General features: G+C 40.0%; 1 protein-coding gene across 2 annotated transcripts in view; it reads left to right on the forward strand.

The window, feature by feature from the left end:
* The first annotated feature begins 462 nt into the window (after window positions 1–462).
* The window catches only part of Kdm3b (lysine demethylase 3B), a 75628-nt gene continuing 60625 nt past the window's right edge, over window positions 463–15465 (forward strand). For both annotated transcript variants that reach the window (XM_047555189.1, XM_047555190.1), the window contains exon 1: window positions 463–714. In XM_047555189.1, the coding sequence (XP_047411145.1) occupies window positions 520–714 (195 nt within the window). In that variant the 5' untranslated portion in view covers window positions 463–519. The remainder of the gene's footprint in view (window positions 715–15465) is intronic.

The following is a 15465-nucleotide window of genomic DNA, read 5'->3' on the forward strand; positions in this document are numbered from 1 at the left end:
CAATGGGGTATTGGGGACACTGTTAAAACATTCACTCTTTAGATACCTTGCCCTTCATAGCCCCACCCCATTAAAAGTCTTTGGTATTTGAGGAGGGTAGTTAAAGCCTTCTTACACACGGTCAGATAGGGGACCCCCTGATGGAAGACTGGGACCAGAGATGGTGCTATGGGGTACTGAAGGACCCGCCCACTACCCCCAGCAGAACCTGCAATTCCCCTCCCGGCCGCAGGGGGCACTGCAGGCCCCGGGGAGGTTGGGGCGGAGCGCTGCGAGGGGCCCGGAGCTGCCTCCCCGCTCCAGAGCGCGGGGGGCGCTGTGCGGGGCCCGGGCTGCGGCTCCGCTCCCGGCCACGGGGGGCGCTGCGCAGCATCGGTGGTTGGTGGTGGCTGTTGGGGGGGGTGGGGGGAGCGGCGGCCGCGGGTGGTGCGGAGGGAGGCCTTGCGGGCGGATCGGGCGCTCGGCGGCGAAGGTGGTGGGAGGCGGCGGGCGGGAGCGCAGGTCTGGCCGGCCCTGGCGATGGCGGACGCGGCGGCCTCCCCGGTGGGCAAGCGGCTGCTGCTTCTGTTCGCGGACAGCGCGTCCCCAGCTTCAGCCTCGGCCCCCGCGGCGGCGGCGGCGGCGAGCGGAGATCCGGGGCCTGCGCTGCGCACTCGGGCCTGGCGGGCCGGCACGGTGCGGGCCATGAGCGGGGCGGTGCCCCAGGACCTAGCGGTGAGTGGCGGCCGAGGCGTGCACTCGAGGCCGGGGCTGCAGGGCCTGTGGGCGGCCTCCCCGGGGGCCTTTGTGAGGGGGCGGTGTGGTGGGGGTGACCCAGTTCCGCACCCCCGGATCTCCTTAGCGCCCCCCGCCGGCACTTCAGCACCCCGAGCTCTGGCCGGCATGGCTTCCGCGTCGGGGTGCGCGCCCCAGTTAACCCCCGGAGGGCGACCTGGGTGCCAGGAGCTGCTGCCTTTAGCCGGCAGGCCCCGCCTCCTGGGCGACCCTTTGCTGGGCGTTCTCCCCCCACCCCCCTCCGCAACACGCCTTCCGAGTAGGCTCTCGAACCCTGGGTGCCCGGGCCCAGCAGAGTTCGGTCGGTGCTGCCGCTTCCCTCTAGAAAACGCGGATCTGTAATCCCCAGATTCACCCGGGAGACCTTCACCCTGTTCCCTTCCTCCCGGAGTCTCGAGTGGGCGAGAATGTGGGCAGTTGTAGGAGGCACAGAGGCTGCAGTTGGAGCTGCTTGGGGCTTTTTTATCTGGCAGTTACTTCCTTCTTGTCTGAACCGTGCTGGGCCTGGCGCTCTTCAGAAAGACCAGCTCTCAGGACTGTTCAGAGCTCCCTTCTCTTTGCGCTTCTGGGTGACAGGAGCTGCAGTTGTGGCTTTTTAATAAGTTTGAGATCTGTCTTAGCCGAATGGGAATGCAGGGTGGTGCTTTTTTGCTTCCAGCTCGTTTACTCCTCCAACCTTGAGAGAGGTTTTGTTTTGAAACTTTGTCGGGGCTTGGCCGCTTTTGCGTGTTTGCCTTCATTTATTTTGTAATTAAAGTTGTTCAGCGATAGAACTTTACCAGCATTTGGGACCATAATGTGTTATTTTTGTTAATGTGGCGGCAAAATACTGTCTTTGAGTTTTGGCAAACCTCTTTAGTTCCTCATTCTGATAGCGGCCCCAGCCTTTTCTGGTGAGATAAGGCTATGAAAAATGGGGGCGGGGGACCTTTTGGAATGTAAAGGATCAACAAGCCGAAGGTAAATGTTGATGAATTTCCTTCTGCAGACCTCTTCTTCGCTCTAAACGGGAACTCATTTTGGGAGATGTGGAGTAATGTTCGTGATGTTTGTTTTTCTATTGATCAACAGTTAGTCTTTTATTGTGATACACAACCTTTGTGGATAGTTTTGCTTGTGGGTGGCTTAGGTTTTGCTTCTGCTTCTTGAGTTCACTTGCTTTGATCTTTCTCCATGCCCTATATGAAAGACTGCTAGGGCATTTATGAAGCTTTAGTGGGGCAAATTTATAAAAAGATACCAGGAATATAAGGGAGAGGGGCTGATGGTTAAGATGGGGATTTTAAATTGCCCTGTGCTTTCTTTAGAAGATGACTGGGATGGGGGAGAGGTATGCTTCTTAGGTCCAGTAATTCACCCTGGTAAGCAAAACATACTGAAATCCACCCTTATGTGCATTCTTTGACCTAAAGCATAGGCCACTCTTTTCAGTTGGGATTTTATTTTCTATTTCTTCCAGTGGTTGTTTCCTCCATCAGATGAATTGCTAATGAGCTCTGCACCTGAAATGGCTACCCATTCACTTTGTTGTTTGCTGGGTTCCCTAAGGGCAGAGGTTTTTGAGGCTCACTGAGCTGCTGGACAACTACTAAGCTAAATACTGAATAATTTTACCACTGGGCACCCGTGGAACTGGGTTCTCATCCATATAAAAAATTGCAATGATTCTTGGAAATCAAAGCAAGATGTTCTTAAAAACTGTTGAGGTCTTGCACGAGACTGTGATTCTAGAAAGCAAAGGCAAGTTTGGGTTTTGAGAATACATTTGTGCTTGTCTTGTACGTATATTCAAGGGACACTGATGAGAAAACAGTCATAACAAAACTCAGAGCCTTTTTATTTTTTACCAGCTTGCAAAATTACTCAAGAATTGCTGTTATGTTGAGGTTCTGTTAATGATAATGACTAGTATAAGATCAGAACTGGCAGTTTTGTTTTTCTTTTTCATTGAGGAGATTTCCTTTGGACCCTGGGCATGTGGACCTTTCCAATTTGCACCACACATTGTAGTAAACACAACCATCTTCCAATCACAAGTGTTCTTCCTGTACTCTGGGGTGGAGTTTGCAAGCAGCTGCCTTGTGATTGGACAGATTTTCTTTCAGTTATGTTTAAGATGTTTTTCAGGCATGCTTGGTTTTGAGTAATGCATGGCAGGGCGCCCCCTGTTAAGGATGAGTAATTGAGGGTTGGATGAATGAGTTTCTGAAGTGATTGAAAACACACTTTTCAATTTTAATCTCCATTAATATCTTCTAAAATACTTTTTGATTCTAAAGTCCTTCAAAATACTGATGTATTTAAAGAAACCTTTTTTGGAAAACAACATCAAAACCATGGGCTACCTTAAGATGTGATGTGAAAAAAGGAAAGTCAGTATGCTGTTGGTTGGGAATTTTGTTGGTAATGATCTTATAGGTGACCATCTTCCCTATCAAATCTTTCCTGACAAGTAACTACTGAGATTTTTAGTCAAAAGTAGAAAAACATCCTCCCCCCCATAGAATAGCAGCTTTGTTTTTCAAAATAGGCTTTTTATGTTTAAAAAGAGAAAAGTCCTGTTGCAGAATTAAGTTTCATGACTTTTTATGCATTTATCTGTAGTTCGTCTTTTCTAAACCAGTTGTCCATTTTGTGTTCCTAAGTCATTATTGGCCGAGGTTAAGTTGCATAGTCCTTGGGATCTTCACATGTGTGGGTACAATAGATAAAACAGACAATGACCCAAAAAAAAAAAAAAAAAAGAAAGAAAGAAAAAATTGGGTTGTTATAAAAACAAAGCTTGCTATTTGCAAAATGTTAAACAGTTATTCACATGAAAATCCATCAGTCTCCATCTCTATATGCCCTCATTTGCTTAAAAAAAAGGGGATTTATCTTTGCTAATCTTAATACTTACACAAAAATATGAAACCATCTGGATACAAAAGGTTGCTTTTTTTTTTTTTTTTTTTTTTAGTAAATAATGCCTTACTGTACAATATCTGCAGCCTGCTTTTTGTTTTTCCTTCTTAATTTAATAGGTATTAACCATCACCCCCAAGTCCACCTCCCTCCTCTGGAAATGGCAGGCCTCTCATGTGAGAGGCAAGCATTCTACATACTGAGCAATGCCCAAAACATTTTTGATAACTCCCTTATATTCCATAGACAGGGTATACCATAATTTAGTTACTCATTCCTCCTTTTGGTAAACATTCAAGTTATCTAAAGGGCTTTTTGGGGCACTGAAAAACAATGCTACCATTAATATACTTGTATATGTAACTGTAAGTAATCTAGGTTTCCTTTTGTATTTTGACCATCCACAGTTGGGACTATCAGGTTGAATATATGTTTTATTGCTGTTGTGCCTTTTTTGTTTTGTTTTCTTTTTGCAGTACTGGGGATTGAACCCAGGGTGCTCTACTCTACCCCTGAACTATATCCCCAGTCCTTTTTTTTTTTTTTTTTAATTTTTTAAAGCTTGAGACAGGGTATCACTAAGTTGCTGTGGCTAGAACTGAACTTGTGATCCTCCTGCCTCAGTCACCTGAAACACTGGAATTACAGGTGTGTGCCATTGTGCCTGACCAAAATGGCTTGCTTTCTTTTTTCTTTTTTCTTTTTTTGGTGTGTGTGTGTGTGTGCACGCGGACGCACATGAGTGTGCTTATGTACATTATTAGGGATTGAACCAGGGCCTCCTGCATGTTAGGTAAGTACTCCACCATTGAGCTATGCCCCCAGCTCTGTATTACTGGTTATTTTCCTATGGATGATAACATTTCAGCCTCACCAACAGCACATGTACTGTTTCCTTTACCCTTACCATGAGTGGTATGTATCATCAGTCTTTTTCATTTTTGCCAGTCTGATAGGTGAAAAAATAGTATTTAGCATTTTCACGTCTACTGTTTTTTTTTTTTTTCTGAGTATTAACCTTTTACATTTCTTTTCTATTTTTTAAGCTATTTATGTATATCTTTGGCCCATTTGAGAAAATGGAGGTTGTCTTATCACTTCATATCAGTTGTATGCATGGATTAAATTACCTGTCTATATAGAGTGTTACAATCATTTTCTCTAACTTGTCTTTTGACTTTGTTTATGGCTTACTTTGCATACAAAAATATCTTTTTTGAAATATATATTTTTAGTTGTATATGGACACAGTACCTTTATTTTATTTATTTATTTTTATGTGGTGCTGAGAATAGAACCTAGTGCCTCACATGTGCTAAGCAGGTTCTTTACCACTGAGCTTCAGCCCCAACCCAAAAATATCTTCTTTCAGTGCCAGATTTTTAAATTTTATTCTTTTTAGATATACATGACCATAGACTGTATTGTGACATATCATACATACATGGAGTATAACTTGTTCTAGTGAGGATCCCATTCTTGTGGTAAAAATATAGTTCTTATTCATCAGAACTCTCAGGCTTTTCTTAATAATATGCTTGGAAAGGATTTCTCCATCTTTAATTTTTATATTCTTTGTGTGTGTGGTGCTGGGGACTGAATCCAGGGCCTCTTTCATGCTAAGCAGGTATTCTGCCATTGAGCTATATTCCTGGCCCTTTTTGTATTACTTTGAGACAGTGGCTCACAAAGTTGCCTAGGTTGTCCTTCTGCCTCAGTCTTCAGAGTATCTGGGCTTATAGGCATACGACAACATGCCCGGTTTATAACTCTTCAATTTCCTAACAATTTCATTTATTTTACCTTTGGATCTTTGGTCCACTGTAATATTGTTTTAGTTGGCATGTGAAATGGGGTATAACTTTTTTTTCCTACTAAGTAACCAATTGTGTCAGCACTAATTTTATTAAATCATTTTCTTGGTGTGTGGTGGAGTTAAATGATGCTTTAGGTGCAGCATCAATTTGTTTCAAGTACCATTCAGAAGTGGAAATATATCTGCCTTAAATGTTTTATCCCTTAATCTTTCATCTCCACCTCAGGGAAAGGTGGACTCTAAAATATTACTTTCCTTTGATTAGAGATAATGTAATAATTGTAGCAGTGTTCAGACTAGTATGGTGTTACTTCTGTCTGGAAGTTTTCCAAGAGGCATGGAAATATTTTTTCACATCAGTTTTTCACTTTGTCTCAGGGTGTAGAATAGGTAGACTCCAAAATACCTCCATACTTTGTTTCTAAATAATGTAATTATGGTCATATACCATATTCTAGTGTACAAGGCATTGTTTATTTTCTACCTGTATGCAAACCTAGAATTTCAGACCTAATCGAAATGGAGTTCGTGGCTTTTAAAATGGTAAAGTGGTTATCCTTGAGTGTCCTTTTCTTAGCATTTCACAAAAATATGAGTGATATGGGGCTGGGGTATTGCTCAGTGGTAGAGCACTTGCCTGGCATACCCAAGGCCTGGGGTTTGATCTTGAGCGCCCCACAAAACACACATACACACACACACACACACACACAAACACACACACACATACACACATACATATTTGACATCACAGCATCTTTTTTTTTCAACACAATACCTTTATTTTATTTATTTATATGTGGTGCTGAGGATCAAACCCAGTGCCTCACACATGCTAGGCAAGTGCTCTATCACTAAGCCACAACCCCAACCCATATCACAGTATCTTATGCTCTGTTTTTTATGACATAAAACTTCAAATAAAAATAATTGTACTTATTCGATGATAAGAATGTATATTGTTTAATAGTGAGCTCCTCTAAGCACAGGTATCTTAACAGTATCTTCTAGCAGTGGGTCTATTTTGAGCCACCATTGAGTTTTTCAGGTACTCAGGTGCTTTGCATAGTTGATTTTAAATTTTTTTTCTTAAAATTTTTTGAGATAGATTTTCACGTCTTGCTCAAGCTGGCCTCTGGACTACTAGACTCAAACGATCCTCCTGCCTTAATCTCTGAAGTAACTGGGAGTATAGGTATATGCCACCACACCTAAGTTCATTTTAAAAAATATATTAGTCTTAGTTCATATACATTTTTTTTTGTTGTTGTTTGTACTGGGGCTTGAACCCAGGGGTGCTTTATGAATGAGCAACACCCCATCTTTTTTTATTTTTTACTTTGAGACAGGGTCTCACTAAATTGCTGAGGTTAGCCTCAAACTTAAAATCCTCCTGTCTCAGCCTCCTGAGTTGCCGAGATTACAAGCATGTGCTCCCAGGTCTGGCTTGTATGTGTGGTTTTTAATAACTCATGTCTTTTTTATTTTTATCTTTTGAGGTGTTGGGGATTGAGCCCAGGGCTTTGTACCAACCAGACACTCTACCACTGAAGTACAGGCCCAGCCCCTAAAAGCTCTATTTTAATTTATCTCTGCATTCTACCTCAAAGCTATGCAGTGTGTACACCAGTGATCATACTAAACATTGGTCATTTTCTCTAACATTCTCTTTTTTTACTACATGATCAGGTTTTTTCCTCGTAATTACCCATTTGTTTTTAAGGATTTTCTTCACTAACTTCCCACCTGCCAAGTGCTCATTCCCTAGTTCACTACTTTTACCTGCTTCCATCTCATTTCAACCTTTTCTGGTTGATTTTGTTTTTCCTCCATAAACAAATGGTGGGTAAGAAACATGTTTTCTGTTAGTGATTTTCTTAACAACAGCTGGGGTGGGTTCCTATAGGCTTTACCTCCTCAAGGCCTAGGGGACATAACACCTGTTGTTGGTTCTCAGTTTTCCACTGCCTTTGATAGATTGGTGGTTTTTAAACCCTCCCAACCCTGCCATCCATCCTAACTGCCAAAAAGGTCTTTTAAAAAATGTGCCTGGTTGGTTGGTTGGTTGGTTGGTTATTTATTTATTTATTTATTTATTTATTTATTTATTTATTTATTGGTACTGGGGATTGAACCCAGGGATACTTTACTACTGAGCTACATTGCCTGCCCTTTTTTAAAATTTTGAAACAGGGTCTCACTAAATTGCTGAAGCTAGCCTGGAACTTACCATCCTCCTGCCTCAGTCTCCTAAGTTGCTAGGATTATAACGTGCAGCACCAAGCCCAGCTCTCACTGGGTTTTTGGTAGTGACTGTCTATCACTGGTTGTTTAGGTGTGACCTCTCTCCATTTTGCAAGAGCAGAAACTCCTTTGTGTGTGTGTCTGTATGGAAGTAATCAGGCTCTAAGGGACAGACTCACTAGCCAAACCCTCTGGAGACTGATTTGAAAATCCATATACAAGGTTATTAATTTACAATGGGAGATATATCTATACAGAGATCTGCATGAGAGCTCACATCTGGTCTACTCAAGAGACCAAATTACAGATAAGAAGTATCCTTGGTGTGCAAAGAGAGGAGGGAAAATTGGGTGTGGCAAAATGGATATTTACAGCAGCAGCCCTAATTTGGTAATCCTCCACGTTCCTATTACTTCTTGGCTTCCATTGCTTTACCATTTGCTTTAAACATTGTCATCCACTGAAATCCCATGAAGAGAAAGAAATCCTGCCTATCCAGCCTATCCATTTTAGGAGCTGCCGCCTCTATTAAGTCTTTCTGAATCCTCACCATGTTGTTTTTATTCTTTGCTCCTTTAGCACACTTTTGGACTATTTATTTTAGTTTTTATTGTTATAGCTGTATAACAAGAGAAATAGTTTGCTTTATCTCCTATATTAGATTGTAAGTTTCTGAAAGACAGAGAACATTTGAATTTTTCTATTCCTGTTTTACAAGGTCTTCCCTGACCACCCTATCTAAAAAAGTAAAATATCTAGAAGCCCATATTAAGTTTACATTCACTTTTGATTTTTTATGGAATTTCTATTCCATGACCTCTGGAATGAGGTATTTATAATTGGTCTGTCTTTTTCTTTTACATACTTTTATTAATATGGACTCAGCAACTAATTTTGTCTTGGTATTATTGGAATCATTTAGAACCCCAACCCAAGGTTTTTGTGATTTATATCTGGATTGTTTTCTTAGATTAGAAGCATTTGATGTTTTGTATTTCTGATTCTAAAGTAATGCCTGTCTATTATACGAAACGTATAAATCTTTCTTTAACTTTAATTATTTATGTGATGTTGAGGATCCAACCCAGTGCCTCACACACACTAGTCAAGCACTGTACCTCTGAGTGACAACCCCAGTCCCACAAAAGGCATTTTAACAATATTATGAAGAAAAGGGGTAAAAAAACAAAACAAAACAAAACTAGGCCCTATAGTCTCCCAAGCTATTAGGAACTACTGTTTATATTTTGATATATGATCTAATCTTATTTCTGAAGTCCTTGGTGAAGGCTCCATCCTTGGTGATTCCAACAGACCATGCTTTGCAACCCTTCCTAACATGACTGGTAATCAAAAAAAAAAAAAAAAAATAGTGGCGAGGTGGTGAGGGACAACAAATGAATTTTTAAGCAGTGTGACTACACCAGAAAGAAAGGATAAGGGGTACGATGGCCACATGTCTATCTTCAAGGGACTGAGGGGAATGTTGAGGTTTTATAGAAGAAGGGAAGAAAGGCAGTGCTGGGGGACTTGAATGCCTGAAGCATTTGTATGGATAGTACAGTAGGTCATTTTGGTTAAACCTGGTCTGATTGATCTTTATTATCATTGCTTGAGGGGGTGATTTGATTTGCATCCTGAGATGATTGCTCCTCAGGGGTGCAGTCTAATTTTAGGGTGATCTGTTCTAGTGATGCTTGCTATAGCTTAGGGATAGTTTCTGTTCCTTGTCATATAGTTGCTTACCAACAAGCCTGTAATTCCTGGAATCCAAGGTAACAGTAGAAGAAAGGGGCTCAGAAGGAAAAACTATAGAAAGGCAAATGGAGTTAGAAAAGGACAAAATGGAGTTGATTAGGTCAGTGACTAGGTCCTCCTTCAATCCTGTTTTTGTTTTTTTTTTTTAATTTTTTTTTATTTTAGAAAAAGTATAGTTGAATCATACTGCATTTTTAATTGAGAGTTTTGCTTTTCATTTAATGTGGCAATTATTTTCCTCCATTACCAAAAACTTAATTGTATGGGTGATTTTAATTTTCTTGGTGCTTTTCTGAGTTTTTCACAGGTACCATATTGCTTTTATTACTGAAAGTAAAATAATAAATGCTCTATAAGAATATCTTTTGGGACTGAGGCTGTAGCTCAGTGGTATAGCACTTGCCTAGCATGTGTGAGGCACTGGGTTCGATCCTCAGCACCACATAAAAATAAATAAATAAAATAAAGGTATTGTGTCCATCTACAACTAAAAATATTTAAAAATAATAATATCTCATGGCTCCAGGCATGGTGGCACACCACCTGTAATTCCAGCAACTGAGGCAGGGTGATCACAAATTGGAGGCTAGCCCCAGTTACTTGGTGAAACCCTGTTTCCAAAAATAAAAATAAAAAAGAGGCTGATGATGTAGCTCAATTGTGAAATGCCCCTGGATTCAGTCCCCAATACCAAAAAAAAAATCTATATCTTATGGCTGGGCATGGTAGATACTCAGGATACTGAGGCAGGATGATGCTGGTGTCCACGTGTTTAAGGCCAGCCCATTGCAACATACAAGACAACATTGGAAAAAGCAAAAAGCACTTTTGACTCAATGATTAACTTTCTCTTTCATTAAATATTGAAGTTGTTTTATATTTTAGGCTTTATTAATAAGGCGATGATAAACATTTTTATGAGTAAGATCTTTTCTGGTAGAGGTTATTTCCTAGAATTATTCCGTAAAGTGGTATTATAGACAGAGTATGCACATATTCAAGATTCTTTTTTAAAAAAAATTATTTTGTAGTTGTAGATGAACAGAATGCCTTTGTCTGTTTTTATATGGTGCTAAGGATGGAACCCAGTGCCTCACACACACTAGGCAAGTGCTCTGCCACTGAGCTGTAGCCCCAGCCCTCAAGATTCTTGATACATAGGAAAATATTTTTTAATCATACCAGTTTTTACCCTGATACTGTCATTTGCTTAAGGAATGAGTATTTTTATTAGGAGCCCATGTTCTGCTAGGCATTTAATAGCTTTATTTTATGTAATCCCTATAGATAACCTTTTGAGGTCCTTATTATCCCTTTTTTTTTTTTTTTTTTTTTTTTTTTTTTTGTGCTGGGGATTGAACACAGGGCCTTGTGCTTGCAAGGCAAGCACTCTACCAACTGAGCTATGTCCCCAGCTTATTGTCCCTATTTATAGGCAATGGAGTTGAGGTTCAAAGAGGCTAATGTAGCTGGTTCTGGTGACATACAGCTGTAATCCCAACTGCTCAGGAGGCTGAGGCAGGAGGATCACAAGTTCAAAGTCAGCCTCAACAATTTAGTGAGGCTCTAAGCAACTTATCAAGACCCTGTCTCATAATAAAAAGGGCTGGGAATGTGACTCTGCTTTAGCATCCCAGGGTTCAATCCCAGGTACCAAAAAAAAGCTAATGTACCTACTCTAGGCTACACAGCTATGTAATGGGGAGTTGGGATGTAAATCAAGGTCTTTGTGATTCCACAACCCCTAAAGCACTATACAAGTTTGAATTTTTATTCAGATTATCACTACTATTCCCAGTTACTCTACATTTAATTTCTTCAGGCTGTTAGAAAATAGGGGCGAAGAAGTGGGGCAATGGGGATAGTTTGGTAGAAAGTGCTCTTGAAAATCAAAGGAACTATAAAGAAAAGATTATTTACTTGAAAATAATAATGTTCTAGACATGCATCATTCCCCATTTTGGTTGTTAAGATATCCCATAGATTTGGAAAATCATTTGTAACAGTTCATACTTTGTTTGGCATATAGGTAAGAAAAAGGGAGAAGTTAGAAACCTGGAAAGTTAATCTTCCATCTTCCTTAATCTTCTCACAGTCATTGTTGTATACTGTTGTTTTTGTCTCTTAATTTCTCAAATATACTTTTCATTCCAATAGTCTTATTGATTTAGGTTTTTTTTTTTAATCATGTCTTTTTTGTTTGTTTGTTTGTATTAGGGATTGACCCAGGGGAACTTAACCACTGAGCCCTTTTTCTTTTCTAGTTTGAGACAGGCTCTAGCGAAGTTGCTTAGGGTCTCACTAAATTGCTGAGGCTGGTTTTGAACTTGAGATCCTCTTTCCTCAGTCTCCTGAGCTGCTGGGATTACAGGTATGCGTCACCATGCCTCACTAATTTCATCCTTTACAAAAAAGGTTAATCATATAACTAATATGTGAGTACTTAGGTTAAAGGGGAAAAGAAACATCCGATAAGGATGAATTACTGTTAACCATCCTATCTCAATCCTCCTCCTCCCCATAACTTCTTCAACCCAGATAATCTGCAACTTGCTTTTTTCCCCCATGTAGCTTGAAAATCTTTTTATGTTAGTCAATTAGACAAATCTCTGTCTCTCTCTCACTCTCTCCCTGCTCCTTCCTAGCCCCCACTCTTTTTTCAGTGCTGGGGTTTGAACCCTGGGACTTCACACATGCTAGGCAAGTGCTTTATCACTCCTGCCCAATAAATCTCATTTTTGAAAAATCCTGTTATTTATTCCACAGTATTAGTTGTGTTTATTTATTCATATAATTATAAACTGCTTTGTAATTTCATTTTGATCTCCTATTTAAATTGAGTATTGAGAAGTTTATTTCCCCAGGTGGCATTATCTTTGTAAAACATATTTTCCCCCCATGACTTTAAAACCTTCACTGAAACCATCAGTGGCTCTTTCAAGGTCTATAATGGGCAACATATACTCAGATGCATCCAGTGACTTATGAGGAGCTGAGTGACAGACCAAAGGGTGTAATGGGACTGACAATTGGTAGAGTGCAGATACTGACTGAAGATCTAAATACACTTTAAATTTAAAGATTAAATACAAGATTTAAAACAAAACAGAAAAACATAGGCCAAAGGAGACACCTTTGCCAACAAGCTTCTTTTCCTCCTCTCCTCCCCTCCCCATACTGTGGCTTGAATTTGGAATGATCTGCCACTGAGCTACATCCCTGTTAGCACAAAAAGACGGGTCAGGACACAAACCTCACTTGTCATCTCAGCTCTTTATTCAGGGGGATAAAATGGTACTCGCGGACCCACTCTCCTGGTAGAAAATGAACCACTGAACAAAGAAAGGACTGGGTTTATATAGGTTATTTTGAGGAGTGGTCTAGTGAACATGTGTCAAATTTGCTTGGACAGTAAAGAATGTGAGCTTTTTTGGTCAAGGTCTGTGGGAAGGGTCTGAAGAGGATTTACTTTCGAGGAGGTAATGCCTCCTAGAGACTGTTTCTTTTGAGTATGATAAAACATACCTTTTCTGCCTGCAATCAGCATCTGGAAAATATTTGTCTTGGAGATGAAAGCTGCAATGCATGGCCTTCATTTTTACTCCCTTTTCCTTTTTTCAGGCCTCATTATTTTGGGAATTTCTTATTCTCCATATCCATTAATCCCCAGTCCTTTTTATTTTTTAGTTCGAGACAGAGCCTTGCTAAGTTGCCCAGGCTGGCTTCAAATTTGTGGTCCTCCTGCCTCAGCCTCCCAAGACTGCCAACAATTTTCAGTTTGTTATCCATTAATGTGCTGCAGAGCCCAGAACACACTATCTTTTATGTTTCTCTGCCTTTATACCCTCTGGAAAATCTTTCCCTCCTCTTCTACAAGAAGAATACAGCTTGTCCTTTAAGATTTGCTTGCATACTATTACCTTTTCTGTGAAACTATTTGAGTTGTCCAAGATATATGCTTTGTCTAGCCTAATAGCATGTTTAGATCTTTATTATTGCCTTTATTACATAACTTTGTAAGAATTTCTGTACCTCTGTTAACTCATCTAGGGGTGACTCCCTCTTGGCAGATGCTACCTTATTTACCTTGATATTCTTAGGCCTGGCAAGTACAACACATGTAAGGGGCATTCTATTTTTGTTGAGTGAGTGAATAAATGAATAATCTTACTAACTGTAGTAAGAATGACCTTGGGGAAAGCCAGAATCCAAACTCATGGTTACATGACAAACATGAAGCCCTATATTGCTCAGATTACTACCATCAGATTTTATCAAAAATAAAGGTAATTATTTGATTTTGAAAAAAGAAAAGAAAAGCAACAGGCTAGGGATTAGGCCCTATGGTAGAGTGCTTGCCTAGCATGCATGAGGCCTTGGGTTCTATCCTAAGCATAGGAGGATAGGGGAATGGGAACATTTTTATTTCATTGTCAATAAAATGAATATAAATCACATATAGATCTTAAAGGGAAATTGGAAAGTAAGAGTTTTAATACTAACTCACCTTAACTCTTGAAATACTTCACATCTAGTCCTTGGGTTCTAACTATAGTATGTATAGTACTATTTGCTACTTTTGTTTTTTCTTTGAGGTACTGGGGATCGAACCCAGGTCCTCGTGCTTGCAAGGCAAGCACTCTACCGCTTGCCCACTACTTTTATTTAGACTTGTGAAAATCATCTCAAATTGTATTGGTCCTGTTCTGTTATCCATCTCCCTGGTCATCTCTGACTGAACCATTAATTTATGTCCTTTCTGTTTGTCCTGTATCCTAACCCTCTACCATTTTGAGAGTTTGTGTTCTATTTGCTTCTGTGTTTCAACTCTTTGTACAGTGCCAGAGAGCTAAAAGTAAGTCTTACTTTTTGGGAGAACATGTTTACATATATTCATGTTCCACATTGTTCCCAAAACAAATTATTTTTCAAAAACTTTTATTTTTTCATTGACAGTGATATGTGATTTTATATATATATATATATATATATATATATATATATATAAAAACCCCCCCTTTGGTGCTAGGGATTGACCCCAGGGCTTTGTGCTTGACTGGCAAGCACTCTACAAACTAAGCTATATCCCCAGCCCCAATAAGTATATTTTAAAAAAATTTTTATACATGTATGTAGGGTAATAATGTCTGCCTCATCCACTATCCTTCCCATCCTCACTTGCCCCATCTATACCCTTACTCCCCTCTGTACAATCCAAAGTTCCTTCATTCTTCCCTACCCACCCCCACTATGGATCAGCATTCACTTATCAGAGAAAATATTTGGCCTTTGGTTTTTTGGGATTAACTTATTTCACTTAGCATGATCTTCTCCAGTTCCATCCTTTTTACCTGCAACCAAAACAAATTCTTACCATTATTCTGGAGCAATTGCTTGATCCCATAATATATAGTGCATGGTTATTGTCAGCATAATAAACCCTTATTCCACCTCCTTTGTCTGGGCAGTTTGAGATAATTGCCCTCAAAAGGTGAAAACTGCTCTCAAATTAAATGAAACATTTCCTGATGTTTTTCAGATATGTCATGATAGAATTCTGCGTTAACTTTTTAAATGTTTAAGAGCTTATGTACAAAGAATAAGAATTGTTACAGCTTTTAGTGTTGTTACATTTGTATGTTGGTGACTTAGAATCGAATTTTATTTTTTGTGGTACTGGGGACCACAAAAAAGGGCACTCTGCTACTAAGCTACATCCCAGTCTTTTTATGGTTTTTTGATTTTGTTTTTTTGTTTTTTTGAGACAGGCTCTTGCTGAGTTACTGAAGCTGACTTCGAATTCAAACAGGCTAACCTCCTACCTCAACTTCCTGAGTTGCTTGGATTATAGGTATACATCAGTATACCTGGCTGGAATTTTATAACTCCTATATTGATTTCAAAAAAGAATTGATACTAGGAATTGAACCCAGGAGCTCTTAACCACTGAGCCTTGGGATTACAGTTAT

Source organism: Sciurus carolinensis, chromosome 6, assembly GCF_902686445.1.
Source record: "Sciurus carolinensis chromosome 6, mSciCar1.2, whole genome shotgun sequence".
NCBI classification, from domain to species: Eukaryota; Metazoa; Chordata; class Mammalia; order Rodentia; family Sciuridae; genus Sciurus; species Sciurus carolinensis.